The 18,074-nt window shown below is 46.8% G+C and overlaps 1 protein-coding gene across 6 annotated transcripts in view; it reads left to right on the forward strand.

The window, feature by feature from the left end:
• SMAD3 (SMAD family member 3) overlaps window positions 1-18,074 on the forward strand; it is a 129,360-nt gene that overhangs the window by 66,435 nt on the left and 44,851 nt on the right. Inside the window, exon 1 of one of the 6 annotated variants that reach the window (XM_063596748.1) lies at window positions 5,960-6,033. The exons of the other annotated variants lie outside the window; for them this stretch is intronic. Coding sequence (XP_063452818.1) covers window positions 5,960-6,033 — 74 coding nt within the window. Of the gene's footprint in view, window positions 1-5,959; window positions 6,034-18,074 lie in introns of those variants that run through there. 6 annotated transcript variants of the gene reach the window in all.

Here is an 18,074-nt window from a genome sequence, read left to right on the forward strand (position 1 = left end):
CCCTGTCCAAACTGATGGTCATCTGAGACACGGAACTTCATGATAAGAAGGTGTCTTGGAGGATAACTAGCAAGTCTTTCACTTTATAGAGGGGGAAACTGAGTCCTCAGCGATCAGCCACGTAGATTCTGTGTTGTAGAGACTTGAGGATGTGTCTCATCTCCTTATCTGAACAGCAAGTTCCCATGCTGCGAACGTCTCACCCTGACCCTCACCGTATTTTTTAGGAAGTGAATGGGGCTTTGAGAAGGACAACCTCACTGTTTTGCCCATTTCTGAGATGGAAAATCAAGGAACATTGCCCCCATCTCCACCCCAGGAATCTATATGCCCCTCCCATAGGCAAGATGGAAGCTAGACCAGAATGTGCAGCTTGTGCTTCTTGCGGGGATGGTGAGGACAGATGAAGGCAGGGAGACAGCATTCCTAAACCCAGCCTTTTGACCCAAGAGGCAGGGACTCCAAGGCTGTAGAATGGGAGGAACTGTGGGAGGAAAAGCACTGGGCAGAAGGTCTCAGTCAAATGCACCTGCAGTTATTAGCTATGTGACTTGGGCATAATGCCACCTGTGAGCCCCCATTTTCCTCACTAGGACAGTGAACTCACCAATAGGTTTGAGTTGTTGCCTTCCCAGAACTGTTGCATGAATTGAATGAGGTGCCTTGCTTAACTGTACTGAATACTGGGGAAGCCTGCTTAAATGGATGACAGACTTTTTATCATTAGCAAGCTGCCACACTCCCCACTCATCACTCCAAGGCAGACCATTGCATTTTCTTTCATTCTGATAAACTCCTTGAGTTGAAGAGAAATCAGACTCCCCGTAACTTCTGCTCCACAGTTTAGAACAGCCCACCATGAAGCCTTATGTCCTTCAGGACATTCTGCCCTGTTCACTTGGATTTCTCTCCTCCCTGCAAAGCATCATCAGCTTCCTCCTCTGACCCATGTTTTGCACTTCCTTGCTTGTCACTCCTCTTTAAACACTTGTCCAAATTGTTTGTGGCCCATCCTGTATTACGCCCAGGGCAGATGCAGTAGCCCAGCCCAAGCCCCGGAGACCATGGCCTCCCTGATGTGGTGTCTGTGCCTCTTCTCCAGGCAAGTGGCTGTGACAGTCTAACTTTACGGAAGGGTGAACTCAGTGACATTGGCTGAACTGCTGGTGAACACGGGAAAAGCCCTTCTGGACCTCTTATCTCTCTCTTCTTGCCAGAGGAAAACCATGTCCCATTTGTCCTGTTTGAGCACTATCAGGCCTATAGCCATAATCTTTTACACCGTAACATAACTTTGCCAATGCCAATATTATATGCCCATTTTTTTTTCTAGAAAAACTTAATTGGGATTTTAAATGCATTTGGGGGATGAGCTGCATTTCTGTTTGCCTCTAAAAACAATGAGAAGGAAAACAAAGTATGATCCTATTGCCAGAAAAATGGAGCCAAATCTGAAATTAATTTACAAAGTCATTAGTATTTTTCATTTGTGACCCCCAAAATGAATGTAGGTGCAGTTCCTTGCAATTAACTGCAAATTAGGAAAGGGTTGGGAGGATGTTTTAGGGACCAACACACAGAACTGTAGCAGAAGCAGATGGGGGAATGGAACCAAGAATTGCCTTGGTTTTCACTCAAGGCCGTGGTTTGGGAGAGTAGTGCCGACTCAAATATTCCCCAGAAGAGAGCACTTTTTCAACAATCTGAAAAGTGGCAGGGACCTTTGGAATGATCTGTTTTAACCTTTTCATTTTCTGAATGAGGCAACTGAGAGATTCAGGAAGGGTAAGCGACTTGCCTGAAGTCACATAGCCAGGAAGGTCAGAACCAGGACTAGAGCTCTGCTTCTGACTCCCTGGCCAGTGCTCCAGCTGCCACTGCCCCCCTCTCTCCTGGGTGCTTGTCTGCTTGTGCCTTTAATGTTCAGCACTTGAGATATTTTCACGTTTAGCACCTTCACGTTTAGCAGTACTCCTCATTAGAGAAAAATGGGATGATGTGGGCAGAGTCACCCACAGAGTCACTCCAGGTTTCAGATGTGCTGGTGCTTACCGAGTGCCACAGGGAGAAAGTGGTGGTTTCTCCCTTCCCTTAAGAAACCTGGTTATTTCCAAGGCTCAACCCCTGCAACGCCCCACCAAGCCAGTCCCCCACCACTGCACGTTGAGAATCTGCTGCTCTGTGAATGAAATTGGCCTGGGGTTAATGAGTGGTGAATGTGTGTCGGTGTTTGGTATTTGCAGCAGGAGCTCTTCTGCGATTCCCTAAGCTCAGATGAACGGGGCCTTTAAGATGCCATCCAGCCATCGGAGAGATGCAGGAAAGGCTTTTTGAAATGCTGTTTCCCCTGACCCATTTGGGGTGAGGCCCTGTGATGTCATTTCCCCAGTGGTGTGTGTGAGAGAGCAAGCAGCACTAAGAAAAGCCACTGCTGAGAGTTCACAGTCCTTGCTTCAGTGTTGTCTTATGCTCAGGGCGCCTTAAAGGGCTTACAGCGACCCTACCTCCAGCTTCTCCAGCTCCCTTTCCTTGGCAAACACTTGACCCATCCCAGCCCCTTGGGCTTTCTTTCCTCCTTCTCTGCTACCACATACTGTGGGTGTTGGGAAATTACTAAAGGCGCGACTCTGGCTCTCAAAGACTCTGAAGTCCAGGATCAAGAAGAACTGTGTTTACACGGAGTTGTCAAGGATCATTCTGCCAATGATAACCTATTAGCGTGCAACTCTGTGCCAGGTCCTGCTCTGGGAGCTTTATGTGTGCTGTTGCCCCTCACACTCACGGCAGAGGTGAGACAGAATGCTGAGAGATTTCTGCAGACAAGGAATCTGAGGTTTAAAGAGGCAATGTTTGATGAGCCACTGAGGGGTGGGGCTGGGATTGGAACCGAAGCTGGCTGCCCTTCAGCCCCCAGGGTCCTGCTGGGGAGATGTGCCCAGGGGGTCCTGTGCTGGGAGAGTGGAAGCAGGAGTGTCACTGGGGGCTTTGTCCTGGGAGCTGGGCAGGTGCTAGGGACAGAGCTGACCTGGTTTTGGAGCCACAGGAGAGAAGATGGCCGGGAAGAGCTGTGTTTGGAAGGTTCCTTTCTGTGCCAGGGGTCAGCAATCTGGGTTCTAGCACTGAGAGGGGCAAAACGTGGGTTTGTAGGGGAGAGAGGGTGACCCCCAGTGAGGGTAAGAAAGATCAGCTCCAGTGAGCTCTTCTCACCCTGGGTCCCAGCCTGTACCAAAAATCCAGGGGCAGCCCCCGGGCCCAGCCTGCCCCCTTCACAGTCCCCTGACTGCTTGAGGCTGTGGGCCAGTGGCTTTGCCCCTTGGAAGCTTGGTTTCCTCATCTGGGACAGAAAGGGGTCAAAACACCCTTTTTCATTGTTAAGATTAGATAATTTGAGAGCCAAAACTTCTTGCAGGGTGCCTGGTACCAAGTAGGCCCTCTCTAAATAAATAAATGATAGTTTTCATTTTCCCTTCCACTTAATTGTGTTTTTTTTTAAAAAAAACTTTTCTTCCCTGTAATAACAAATTTCAGAAGACAAGTTAATACATTGCTGTGTATACTCTCAGGCCAAGAATTTCCTCAGTGTTTACATACCAGAGCAGTACTTTGAACTTTGATTTTCTCCTCTGCCTCTGTGCTGGTTCAGACACCCTCTCTAAGATGCCAGAAGCATTGCCCTGCCTTGGCCTGTTGGTGGTGGGGTATGTGTGTGTGTTTTCATCGTATTATAAAAATGTGAAACATTTGAATTACGGGCAAGTGGTATTCTACCAGATTTAATAAACGTTAATATTTTCCATATTCACATCAGGTATTTGTAACATCTCTTTCTTTACTAAAAATAAAAACCTTCTGCTGAAGACCTCCTGTTACTCCAACCCCTTCCCCCTTCTTCTCGCTCCCGTTTCACAGGTGTTTACTCTCTTTTAAATTGGTGTGTGTCCTTCCCAGCTAGAATTTTGTAGTGTATTATTTGTAAAGCCAAATAACCCCATTGCAATGTGTTTGAACCACCAAAGCAAATGATCAGCTTTTGGGAAAAGAAGGCTGAATATCCAAGGCCAGATCAGTGACTCGAGATCACAGAACAAACCTAACTGCTCTCAAATTGAAATCTCAAAATTATAAATTCATTGCCTTTGACTTAAAACTTGGAACTTTCAACCCTGCATAATTGCAGATACATTAAAGATTGTGCCATCTTGAGCTCCCAGGGTCATCTGAACCTTTCATGTGAGGAAACACATCCCAGAGTCAGTCATTCTTTTTTTTTTTTTTTTCTTTTCGAGTTGGAGTCTTGCTCTGTCACCCAGGCTGGAGTGCAGTGGTGCAATCTCGGCTCACTGCAACCTCCGCCTTCCGGATTCAAGCAATTCTGCCTCAGCCTCCTGAGTAGCTGGTATTACAGGCGTGCACCACCACACCTGGCTAATTTTTGTATTTTTTAGTAGAGACAGGGTTTCGCCATGTTGGCCAGGCTGGTCTCGAATTCCTGACCTCAGGTGATCTGCCCACCTCAGCCTCCCAAAGTACTGGGATTATAGGCATGAGCCACTGCACCCGGCCCAGAGTCAGTTATTCTTAGAGCAGGTGTTTTGGCTTTTGTCTTTAATGCTTCCCTCCCCACTTTAACATAACTGTAATATATAATTATTGTGGAAAATTTAGAACACACGGAGAAGTAAAGAGTGAAATTGCTGACTGCCCTATTACGCCAACCTCCACCCCCTAGAGATATTTTCTCCCCATCCCCCCAAGGGCGGAGGATGGAGATCCCTGGGCTTCTCCAGGTGGGGAGTGGTACCATGGTCTCTTCAGGTTTCGTAGCGGACAGGCCCCATTGACCATAGGATATGTGTCCCCAAGGTGGTTAGAGGCCATCACCTGCCTGAGGTCAGCTCAATGGGCAGGGCTGGGCATCTCCTGGTGGTCTACCCACCATGCCTGTTCATCAGGCTGGGGTCTGACCTCTTTCTGGTGTCTGGTGCTGATCCAGGCAAGGTGACAAGTGCTCAACAGAGGAGTCCTGGTTCCTTCAAGGAAGCTGGGAAGTGTAAGACGGAGCAGGCTGCGTTTGTGGTTTTTGCCAAGGCTTGACTTTTGACCACTTTTCTGAAAAAGGACAAGGGTGTTTTTTTGTTTTGTCATTTTTTTTCCCAGTAGATGTTCCTATTTGGTTCACAGATGTAAACACTTGAACCAGGTGATATCAGCACTGCAAGTCGATTTAGTACCACAGCCATTTTCTGTGTACCAATATGAAGCTGTTCCTTCATAAGTTCTTCCTTTTCGCTTTTTTAAACCGAAATTATTTTCATTAGGATCACTACCTTCCCATGTGCATTTTACCACAAAATTTGGTTCTGATTCTGTTGGCTTGCTTGCTGTTAGTACTCATGTTAGCTTCTGCCATTCTTTCCACCACTGTCCTGGGTAAAATTTTGCATATCTGAGTTGTTGGATTCTTTCATCAGTTTTTGGTTAGTGACTTTCATGGTCTGCAGTTTTAGTTGGTTTCAGTTTTATTTTGTGTTGAAGTTTTTTCTATGAGGTTTGATTTTTTCAGGGTCAGTTTTTAAATGTAGCAAGGAGTGTGCTTTTTCAGTTTGCTTATTATTTTCAACAAATGTTTTTGGTGGGTAATTTTACCTTTGTTGATCACCAGCTTTGTTTGGGGTGCATCATTTCTCTCAAGCCGAATTTTCTCTGGTAATCTGGCCAGAAGGCCCATAGGGTCAGAATGGCAGGTCAAAATGTCTTGCTGCTTTCTTGAAGAGTTTGAAACAAGCTTGCAAAGTACTGTCCTCCCTTTGGATTTCTCCTGTCTGGGTGTTGCCAGGGCTCTTCTGTTAGCGACAGAGAAAATAGGAGGTACTAGAATTCGGACTTCTAGGAAGGGTTGTATTGTCCTTATCATCAGAATCCCTCCCTCCCGTCCCTGTGACCTCCCAACTTCACAAACATGTCTTGCCTGCACCCTAGGCAAACGTGGAAAGGCACAGCTCTGGTACACCGGAAAGCACGGTGGATGGGGAGGTAGGAGCCCCGTGCCGGGACATGTCTTTTCTCTTTCTTGAACTCGTCTCCCCACCCGTCCACAGGGTTGCTGGCCAGAGATCTGTCAGAGTTTTTCCGGGCTTCTCTTTCTCTGGGTGGGGATGTGGACTCTTAGGATGTCAGGAAGCAACTGTAGGAAACCCCCTGTGTGGGTGAAGCAGAGGCGTCACTCAGGGCCCTCTGCCTGGTTCTGGGCCCTGGGACCCTGCTCCCCACCCTTGAACCCCCCCTCCCCCGGCCCCAGGATGGAGCTTGCTTGCCATCGCAGTGGATCTGCGGAAGAGGGTTCCAGAGTGTGGGGAGAGCATGCTGGGGAGGGGAGCTATTTGTTCCTTTCCAGTCATCGCTGTACTGAGCGGTTCCCTGGGACAGTTGAACCCAGGGGAACTGAATTCATCTGTGTAAGTAAACATCCATCTCCCCTTAAAGGAAAAGCCCCTGCTCAGCCTCTCTGGGCAGCTAGAATGCTGCTCTGTGGGTCTGGGCATTTGTTCCTTCTTTCTTTCTTCCTTTGATTTCTTGCTGTCTCCTTCAATTAGGCCTGTGACTGTTTTCACATGGCTATTTGTATATACAAGCCATGCCAGGCATCATAATTTGTGTTTGTCTAGATCAATAAGAGCAGCTTTAACCAAAAAGTCCAGCTGAGAATTTATAAATACCCCTCACCTCCTCCCCTCCCTGGAAGATGTGAAAACACCATCCCATTAACCCTCCAAAGCAGTTGGTTGACTTGATCAGGGAAGATGTGAAATATAATTTCTTTGAATGTGCTTTCTCTTTACTCTTTTAGAGGAATTTGATCAGTGTTTAAGGAACTGTAGCCGATTCCCAGCCCACTTCAAAGCAAAAGCCCTTCACTGTGCCTATTTGCAAAATTACCTTTGAGAGACTGAAGTGTCGGAAATGCATTTAGACACAGATTGTGCCTTATATTAGCTCTCCGTTGCCCCATAAAATGGGCTTGGGCGTATCTGAGGCAGCTACCAAAGGAAACTTAAAAACAGATTCTGGCGGCAGCGATTCTTGTGTTCTGTGCTCACTGTGGAAAAGAAGGGGGCTAGAGATTTAAGTTTACGTGGATCTTGAGGATTTTAAGAACCAGATTTCTTCTCTTTGCTCACATTAGGGGAAAAAAAATAAACCTCAGATGCCCCGTGATATCTCGTTACGTCAGGTTTTCCTATAAAATGTCAAGACGGCAATATTGGGTTTCCTGGCTTGCTTTTCCCCACTGTGTCTGCTCTTGCCAGAATTTTTATTAGGGGGAGGGGAGCATTCTCTACCCCTCCTCCCTCAATGAAATCATTTCTTCCCTAGCCTTTAACCCTTTAAAGTTTGGGAAGGGAATACTTTGATTTTAGGGTTAAATAGAAAACTTCCCTAATGACTGTGGCTGGAATTAAGGTGTACTTAAGGCTGTAGCAGCCCTGGTGGGTCCTGGGCTGACTGGGTGCTAGGGTTTGGTATGGAAAGCAGCTTGCATCACCTGCTTTTCTTCCCATGCCTGTGCCTTCCCCAAGCTCCCCCTCCAAAGCCAGGTACGATTCCAGCTATGTTAAAAGGCCCTGGGAAATGTTAACTGATCAAAAATGCTGGGTAAGTAGAATTATTATTATTTTCACCCTGACCAACTTCAGTCAGATTAGCATATCTGCTGTCACCAGGTATGGCACAGGCATGGGTGGAAGCTGTGCTTGGAAAGTGAATGTGCTTAGGCCAGGTGTGGTGGTTCATGCCTGTAATCCCAGCACTTTGGGAGGCCGAGGTGGGTGGATTACTTGAGGTCAGGAGTTCAAGACCAGCCTGACCAACATGATGAAACCCCGTCTCTACTAAAAAAAAATACAGAATTAGCCAGGTGTGGTGGCACATGCCTGTAATCCTAGCTACTTGGGAGGCTGAGGCAGGAGAGTCACTTGAATCTGGGAGGCAGAGGTTGCAGTAAACCGAGATGGCACCATTGCACCCTAGCCTGGGCAACAAGAGTGAAACTGTCTCAAAAAAAAAAAAGAGAAAGAAAAGTGAATGTGTTTGCTGGAAGCTGTGCTTGATTAAGTGAATGTGTTTGATCCAAGAGGGCAGGGGATTCTGGAAGAGACATTAAGTACAGATTGATGAGTGTCTTGTCTCACCGCAAAAACCTCCTTTTTCTCTTCCTTCCTAGTCCCCACTGAAAATGGAGTGGTGATAGCTTAGTTCTCACTTTGGTTTCAGGCAAGAGAAATGGTACCCAGGAGGTAGAGTTGAGTAGAGACTCCTTTAGCTCTCTTCTTTTTTGTAACTTCTCTTTATTCCACCGTTCTCTCTTTACTTCTGCCTACCTTAGCAGCATGCTGCAGAATAAACTCTGCTAGGAGGAAGTTTGAAATCTCCAGGCTGAGAAACTATGCAGAGAGCAAATGACCTTCTGAGGGCTCTGGGTACAGAATCCTTGGTATGACAGGTGGGTCTAGAGCCGGCAGAGACTCAAGGCAGCCTGACGGGACAGTGAGAGTGAAAGGGAACGCTATTAATAATGACACCAGGTCAACACATGCGAACCCAACTGTCCTGAACAAACGGGGGTTTGTGGTTGCGCTACAAAGCCCAGGCTTCAGTCTCTTCGAGTTCTGTTTTGATTTGGAAGGAGTGACGCCTTCCCCTTTGGAAGCTTAGGCTAGGGTTGCAAGCTGAGGTGTTCACAGGGACAGACAGAGTGTGGGAAATGGGGCCTGGTGTAAGGAAACGGAGCAGAACTTGGGGTTCATTCATAGTCTAAAGGGGGCATTGGCAAGTCGGCATCAGACAGTAGCGCTTGTTGCCAGATCTTCTGAGTTTTTTTCAAGAGAAGCCAAAAATCAAGATTTACACTCAAAATCTCCCAGTTTGTAAAAGTTGGCAACCATTTAAAAATTTTAAAAACGCTCTGCAGGCCAAGCACAACATCTGTGGGCAGTGGGCAGCTGCCTGTTTTTGACCTCCAGCCCAGACCGATTAATTGATGGCTGTCTTCTGGGTCTCCCAATTCCGGCAACGGGAAGTTTCTTAAGGAAGTTGCCTGGGCTGACCACAAGTGAGGTGGGGAAGTGGAAAGGGAGCTTGACTTGGCTTCAATTGATCATTTGCACAATAAATATTTATTGAGCACCTGTTATGTTCAACGTACTATCTGTGTTGTGCCATGTTTCCTAGTCTACATTTTGGGATGAGCTGTGTCTTCCTCATGCAGGTGGACTCTTTATGCCCTGCACAGGGATGGTTCCATGTTTCTCACTGAGATTATGGCCAAGATGGATGCAGTGGGAGGAACTTCAGTGGGGGAATGTTGGGGAAAGACCTGGGTCCGATTCTCAGACCCTGCAAAGTTCATTGTATTTCAGCTTAACCCAGCGGTAGTCCCCAGGATGAGACAGTCTTCAGCTGAGGAAAGCCCTGGGGATTTGGAAGCTAGAGCAGAGAGAGTCCAGCCAGGGACCCTTGTCTGGCAGTCCCTGAAGGCCGTACCAGGACCAGGCGGCAAAAATCACAGAAGAACAGCCTCCATTCAGCTCCATACATGGCAGAACTTTCTAACAGAGCTCTGTACCTTGTGGTTGTTGGACTGGATGACCTGTAAGCTGTTTTTCATTACCTGGAAAGTCTGATACCTTGAGTCCACCCCCCATACACCCATTAGACTCCTGAGTCTTAAATCTGCTCTGGTTCATGGCTTACCTCCTGCAGCTGAACTTGGGGTTGAGTGCCCCAGAAAAGCCGATATAAACTCTTAAGTTGAGGCCAACTCAGTTTGCCTGGGGATGAGGTGGGCTGGTATGGGGGAATAAAGGCTTCTCTAATGCTGTGAGGTGTCATTCATGTTTTCCATTCTCCTGCTCTCTGAATTTAAATTAGGGTCAATCATACAAACCTCACAGGCTTGTTCAGTCAACAAAGGCACAGAGAGCTTAAGTCACTTGCTCAAGGCCACGTAGTGAGGCAGTGAAGAGCTGGGGCCTGGACCAGCTCATCTGTCATCCCCCGCTCTTTTACCCCCTTTCCTAAACTGTTAGATTTTAATTTCCTTTTGGTATATTCATTCTTTTATGTGTCTCCTCCCCACACCCCCCCCCATTGTTTCTAGAACTGTCAGTGTTCAAATGTTTAATAGCTAGGTTTTTTTTTCCCCCGTACACTTGGCCAGAAGTAGGAATTCATCACCATCTGTGAACATTTACTGTACCTCCATGGTTTGCGTGGAATTGTACTAGAAACACTCAACCCCGGGGCTTTGTTGGCAATAAACTAGGTCTTTCTGCAGAACTTTTGAGGACAAATCACCAACGGGTTGGAAAGCATTTCCTTCAGGAATGGCGAAACTCTATTTTTCACCTTGTTAATGCTGCTCCCACCTTTGTTTCTCCCCTAGTGTCAGTCTTAAGTGTGTTAAGTGCTTTTTTCTGCTCAGTGTCCTAGATAAGAGGTTTCCAAATGATGTCCCCTGATCTGTACCCCACCCCCAATTCTCAGGCTTCTGGATAGACAGAGAATGGACATCTGGTTTGTTTTGGAATGACGGGCTAGACTAGAGGCGTCCAGAGGCCTGGTAACGGCAGAGGCTGCTGGCATCTTAAGACATTCAGAAACCACTGTGCTAAATAACAGTGGAGCTATATTGATCTCAACATTTCAAGGAGAAAAGAGCTTGTGAAATAGGCTTGTGATGTTTGTGATAAGGGCCCTGTGGGGCAGCTGGTGGGCACCCCATGTAGAGCTGGAACACAGGGACGTGATCCCATGTGCAGGAGACAGCTCCAGCCTCTGCATACCCGTCGGCTCACTCCTGGGTTGGAACATCCTCCTCATTTTCTCTGGCATGTCCTTTTGCTCAATGAATCATTCCCGGCCAGGCCAGACGTCCTTGCTGGAGAGCCAGGTCTCTGTGCACCAGCCCTGTGATTCTCTAATGCCAGCTTGAAATTTGGTGACCCACCTTGGGATGCTTTGCCTGTCAAGGTTTTTCAATGATGAATGGTTGTTATGAGCATGTCAGCCAGAATGGTACTTTTCAAGTCATTCAGTAATGGATCTGTATGATTATTTTTTGCACAAAGAACTAAATAGCTAAGATACTATTGTGGCAGATATGCCATAAGTACCTTTTCAGTGAAATCTTTAGTGTACATATTTGTCACATTGTATTAGAACATACTAAGGCAGCTCATTAATGTTTCAGTATTTAGAGTTTGTCATGCAGTGAGCAAAGGCAGACACCTTTGACACAGTCTATTGGAGCAAAATATGTCTAGGCTTTTGCTTGCTTTTTTCATTTTTAAATCCACATTTCCATCAGAATTTTAGAGTTGTCTGTTTGGAGGCAGAGTCTCACCCTGTAGCCCAGGCTGGAGTACAGTGGCCTGATCTCAGCTCACTGGAACCTCTGCCTCCCAGGTTCAAGTGATTCTCATGCCTCAGCCTCCCAAGTAGCTGGGACTACAGGCATACACCACTACGCCTAGCTCATTTTTGTCTTTTTAGTAGAGACCGTTTTCACCATGTTGACCAGGCTGGTCTTGAACTCCTGGCCTCAAGTGATCCACCCACCTCGACCTCCCAAAGTGGTGGGATTACAGGCATGAGCCACTGTGCCCAGCCTAGGGAGTTTTTTTGTTTTTGTTTTTTGAGATGGAGTCTCGCACTGTCGCCTGGGCTAGAGTGCATAGCGTGATCTCGGCTCCTGCCGCCACACACAGATCATAATGTGATCTGCAACCTCCGCCTCCTGGGTTCACATGATTCTCCTGCCTCAGCCTCCTGAGTAGCTGGGAGTACAGCCTGCTTTGGCCTCCCAGAGTGCTGGGATTACTGGTGTGAGCCACTGTGCCCTGCCTTTTTTTTTTTCTTTAATGTTTGTATTGAGGTATAATATGCAATAAAAGGCACATATTTAATGTGTGCAATTTGATGAGTTTGATATTTGTATATGCCCATGAAACCATCACCAGTCAAGATAATGAACATGTCCATCACTCCTCTAAAACTTTCCTCCTGCCTCTTTGCAATTTCACCATCTTGTTTGCCTGCTGCCCCCATCCCTAGGCATCCACTGATCTGCTGTTATTATACATTAGTTTGCATTTCCTAAAATTTTATATAAATGGAATCATACTATATGTATGACTTTTGTCTGATTTTTTTTTTATGCAGCATAATTATTTTCAGATTCATCCATCTTTTTGCATGTTTTAGTAGTGACTTTTTGTGGTTGGGTGATATTTCTTTTTGTGGATATAAAGGGAGGGCTGTTGATCTTCAGGGATTATTTATTTTCATTTTAAAAGTTTCTCCTGAAGTAGTATTTTGTTTTTGAAAATGTGCTTTGAAAGAAATTTGTTTAGAATTCATTTGGCTCTAAAATCCACGTAATTAATGATTTAATGAGTTAAATAGTGATTTAACTATATAAATATAGTTTGCTACCATGTTTGCTATGTGCCAGGCTTGATGGTGCTTGTAGGGCACAGAAGAGGTTCCTGTCCTAGCCAGTGGTTGATGTGTTCAGGAGGGCCTATCAGTAGTGCACTAGTGCACCATATCCTACATGTGATAGAGCTGCCGTGTTCTTAGACACAAAGACAGCTGTTATGCTGTCTTTGCAAAAATGTTGAGGTCTTGCTTTCCACAGGCTTGTGGCCTGATGCACGTTTCCAGTTTTGCACAATGTCACAGCAGATATCTCTTCCACGCCCTTGGTTTTTCACAGCCAGGCATGGGGCTGGAATCTCAGAGCTGTGGTTGCTGTGGTTCTCTGATTCCTGCTCAGAGGATTGCGTGATGGGGGCTGGAGTGCAGGCAGGAAGTTAGCCTCGTGGATTCCCTCATCCTCACAAAGCCAGGCGCACAGGGAGGGGTTGGGGGTAGGGGGTTGCCATGGGAATTTCTTCCCCAGCCAGAGAGCCAGAGTGGAGTGTGTTGCTGGGGAGTTGGAAATGTACCCTCTTTTCCATGTCCATTGTTCAGTTACGTTCTCCTGAAAGAAGTCTTCTTACTGTGTGTAAGAAAAATCAGTAAGCCTCTGATAAATAGTCAAAGACTGTCAGAAAAGGGACCTTGGAAATATCTGGTCCAGCCTGCCCATTTTATAGGTGAGGAAGCTGAGGCTCAGCAAGCAGGAGTGACTCAGGAATAAGCACTCATAGCACAGCTGGGACTTGGGAAACCCAGGCACTGCTTTAGACCTTCATTTTCACAATCTACGAAGTGGGGAGTTTGAAGAAGGCTTGGCAAAATTTGATAGACCTGGGAAAGAGATTGTTAATCTCTCATTCTGTGCTCAAGGATGCTGTGCCATTTAAAAAACAAAAACAAAAAACAGAAAAGAAAGACAAAATAATTCTCCCAGATGATGTTTCTAGAATGTTCTGACATCTTACAGTGTCCTGACCTTGCACAAGCTTGTTCCAGTAATAACGTTAAAATTCAGGAGTGGATGTTCGGTAACATCATTGGGCAGGATTTTCTGGTTCGTGAATGAAAGGTTATGGGTGACACTGTATGTCAGTGTGGCACTTACCGGTTTATGAAGGGCCTACATGTGCAATCTCTACAGGAACCACTTCCCACGTGGCCCCTTTATACCAATGAGGAAATTGGCCCCCGGAGATGAGGCACTTGGCCTGAGGTGGCCCAGGTGGTAAGGAGAGGAGCCAGCTTTCCAATGCAAGTCCCAATTTCCAGTCTCCTGTTGTTTCCACCGTGTCTCCCTGCAAGGCAGCTGGGGCACGCAGAACAACAGCTTGACACAGTGGGAAGAAGCTGGGCTTTAATGTTTAGAGTTCAGAGTTCAGCTCTGCTCCCCTGCCTGCTGGGTGACCTTGTGGAATACTCCTAACCTCTCTGAGCTTCATTGTCATCTTTTGGAAGATGAGGCCCTGTCCTACAGGATTAAAGTATTTAAATATAGAGTGCTTACCATAAAACTTGCTTCTAGGAAGCAACTGGTCAGTGTTAACTCCTTAATGAGGCTGAAGTAGACATGGTAAAACTAGTTGTGGAAAGAGAGCCTATAAAGCAAAACTGAGGACACATTTACATATACCAAGGGGTGCCCAGCCCTGTTCTTCCTGCACATAGAATCTTAAATGTGTCCTAGATTGAGCCATTAATCTTTGATTTTTTGCAAAGGAAGTTAAGACAGAGATACTCACCAAGTGCCTTGCACATAGTAGGCCTGTAGTAAACACAGACTGGATGATCAACTGCTCTTTGGAGGAGCAGAGAGTATGCCTACACATCATTTGAATAAAATGTGACAGCCTGCCAGAGACCAGACTTTGAAGGTTATAGGCCCAGGGCACGTGGCCAGAGCAGCTGTCAGTGGAGGTGCGGCCTAGAGCGGGTAGTGTGGAGGCTGGAGGGGGCTGTTCCATGGCACCAGGGTTGAGTGGGAGTCAGTGCAGACTTAGGAGAGGGAATGTGTGTTCGGGGATGGGGAGCGGGGAGGGACTTCTCTCAGACACTTATATGGAATCTCAGGTCATACAGAGACATTGTCTCTGTGTTTTATATTTTCCTTTGAGGACATCTCCATTTAAGTAGCTGATGCTCTGAGCGGGGAGAGAAGAATGAGCCTTTTCCTTCTGTTAGAGCCTGTAGCTGCCTCTTCAGGTTCAGACTTTAAGGTGTATGGGGACAAAGTTGGGTCAGTGTTTGTAGAAAAAAGGCTCTTTCTCCATTTCTCCCTCCTGCTTAATCCAAGGAGCAGAGAGCACCAGGGAAACTCGGAAGTAGCGGGGGTGATTTGGGAGCTAGATGGGGCCTGACATATGAAGCTGCTACCTGGTTACAGCCAGGCAGAGTTGGAAGGGTGTCCTTTGGCGGGGTGAGAAGAGAGCAGCCTCCAAAGATTCCCCTGCACCCCGCCAGGCCCTGCCAGGGGCCCCTCCCACAGTTCTTTGCTCCTTCCACGGAGCCTGTTTGAGAATTCAGTGATTCACTTCCCGTCGTCAACTCTTGTTTAACGTTCCCCTCCATTGTTACCAAACAATCCAGGCCCCAGTGATGTGTGGTGTTCTGAGAGTGGAGGAGGGAAGAGAGAGAGAGCCAGAACTGTTTACAGAGCCCGGGAGATGGGCCCAGGCTTGACAGCCTGGCCGACTTGAAAGACAGGCTGCAGTGGAGTGTGGCCCCAACAGCTGGGTGTGTGCAGGGTGGGAAATGCCAGGCACAGCCGCTCCTCCACAGAAACCACTCTGTTCTTTCTGCTCTTGATGGAAGCTCCTGCCCTTTATTGTGGTGTTAGCTTCTTTGTTCAGTTACACCGACAGCTGAGTTTTCTATTTGGGGCCATAGTTTTGGGGTCATGATTCCTGGAGTAGAAAAAAAACAACATAGGAGCTCACTCAGAAGGATCCCTGGGTAAATGCCATCCTTTCCTGGGCCCCAGTTTCCTCACGTGTTCAGGGGGAAAAGAAGGTGGTGGTGAAATGCCCCCCCACCAGCTCCAAAGTCCTGTGGTTCTGAGGCTGGAATATTCTGCAAAAGGACATTTGCACACCACCCTCCCACTGCCCCCGCCCCAGTGTCGTGTCCAGGTCCAGTTCTACCAGCCACAGATGTGAGCATGTCTGGAACCTGTCTACCTGTCTCATTCATTCCATGACCTCTGATTTTTGAGGTCAGTAATTCTGCAGCCTCCCTCACCTTTCTGGTTTAAAGCAACCTCCTCTCTCAGGAAGTTGTTTGAAATCAATTTAATTCCTTTATATCCCACATGACAGCTACGACTGCCACTGTTTAGTTGATGTTGGCATCGGGTTTGGGGCTTACTTGGCTTTTGTGTTTGCTTCTAACCTGCAGAAAGAGTCAAAGTTCTGAAGTTTTCTCTCTCATCCTTTCTGTTTGTTGCTCCATGTACAGTAGGGAAGAGGAATTTTTGTTGGTAGTCCACATTTTTGATTACTTATTTGCTCTGCTGCTATATTATGATTCAGGTTTTCTCCAAGGCCCTAGGTGCCTAAAAGCATTGAAGGAATGAGAAGTGTAGACACAGAACACCTTTAAGCCACTTCCCCCTGCAAATTAGTGTATTTCACAGGTATTTGGAATGCTAGAAGGTACTAGAAGGTGAGAAGACACTAGAGATCCGTTGAACCCATCATTTTTTAAATGAGATAATCCATACCTAAAGACTCCTCCATGAGTCGGTAGCACAGCCAGAGGGAGGACCACACACACCACTGTCATCTAATGAGCGGCCAGGGCTCCAGTCCATCCCCAGTGTGGGCCATATATCTGTGTGCTTTCTCCTCTATTAAATCCAACACTTGATAAAAATCTCCAGTTAACAAATATTTGTTGAGCAAGTTTATTGCAAATCGCTGTATTTAATGTCTGCCTACAACCTTGGCCACAGATGACTCTCTCTCCCTGGTATGGCAAGTGGGCAGAGCTTCCTCATTCAAAAACATTTTAGCTTCCTGCACTTCCCCGCTGGTTGCTTTCGCCTAACTGGCACCTGTGGCTGTCATTCCCCTGCTGTTTTGAATTGCACCTCTCAAGACCAGCTGATTGCTTAAAGAACATTTCTGGTATTGGGCCCATGGCAGTAATGTGCGTCTGTGGATCCCTTTGCTATGAGGCTTGACTTCTTGATCGGGTTCACAAGGCTGGTGGGCAGCCTGAGATCTTTGCTTATTTCCTACGTCTTCTGAAAGGTACTATGAAGCTTACCAGTTGCTGATGCACGCTATCAGCTAATAATTCCATTACCATTACTATTTTCTGAGCAAATGTGACCTGCAAGCCCCTTGCTCCATCCAGGATGCAGGCAAAGTTAAGCTAGGTTTCCTTTCCCTCAAGGAGCTCCTGGCACAGTTGGGAAGGGAAGTCAGAAACACACAGAAGTCACTTCATCATACCAGGCCTTTGGTGCTAAATGATGATGAATTTGAAGAGTGCGGGACAGTGGGGATGGTGAACTGTAAGAGTTCGAGGAGGGGAGGATGGAGAGAGGTCATTCTTAGCAGAAAGCCACAGAGTGGGTTACTGTTTGAGCTGGAAGATAATTGGACCTCCAAGGGCTCTGTCCCCACCTGCACCTCAGCGCACTATGCTGGTGGCCAAGAGTGCAGGAGCCTCACATTCAGATACTGTGGCTGCAACATTTTACCTCCACTACTTGGGCCTGTTCAGCATTTTGAGTTTCTATGCCTGTAAATTAGGCCTGTCTAGGAAGTGGGGGTGAGGTGGTGGGTGGGCAGGTGCTCTGAATCTCAGCTGGGACTGGGTGGGCTGATACCGGGGAGAGTTGTAAGTATCTAGGACCCAGCTGGAGGACGCCTCACCTGGAAGCCTTTGCTTGTTCCTGATTGTAGCTGTTTTAGGGATGCAGCTTTCAGACAAGGGCCACTTAGTTGATGAGGCCGGCTTAATCGAGGAGGGCTGTTGCCACCCTGACATTGTTAAGTGTGGGCCTGGCGTCTCTGAAGTCCTCCTTTCTTGCTTGTGTGGAATTCCTGTTTTCCTGCCCATAGGGGTTCTTTGCTGTCTTAGGTGAATTGCCCCAATGAACCAGAACCTTTTTTTTTTAGGTACAATAGGAGGTCTGTACCCTTAGACAGAAAGGAATGCTAATTGGCCACTTAACTGTCCTCAGGGTACAGATGCCAGAATATACAGGGCACCCATTCTTTGTTACCATTTGGGATGGAAACTGCTTATATAAGCTTGTAAAGCTTTGGTTCAGAAAGCAAGAGAATGTGTATGGAACGTTAGCAATTGCTGTCATGCAAATGCTGCATTTTTTGCATGTAAAGGTATCTCTTTACCTCCATGGTCCTTTAACTTTTTCAAGAAACATGGTCATTTCCCACCCTTCCTTTACTTCCAGCTCCCCATTCATACCCAACAGTGGCTAACTGAAAGGTTTCAAATCCTGAAGGCTTTGGGGCTTCTTTTAAAAAGAAGGGACTGACTTGTAAATGTCATAAGACTGAGATGGTTGTAAATGTCCCAACCATACTGTGTGACATTTGCTAGGAATTGTTGTAAAATCACTGGAG

Source organism: Pan paniscus, chromosome 16 (assembly GCF_029289425.2).
Source record: "Pan paniscus chromosome 16, NHGRI_mPanPan1-v2.0_pri, whole genome shotgun sequence".
Classification (NCBI taxonomy): domain Eukaryota; kingdom Metazoa; phylum Chordata; class Mammalia; order Primates; family Hominidae; genus Pan; species Pan paniscus.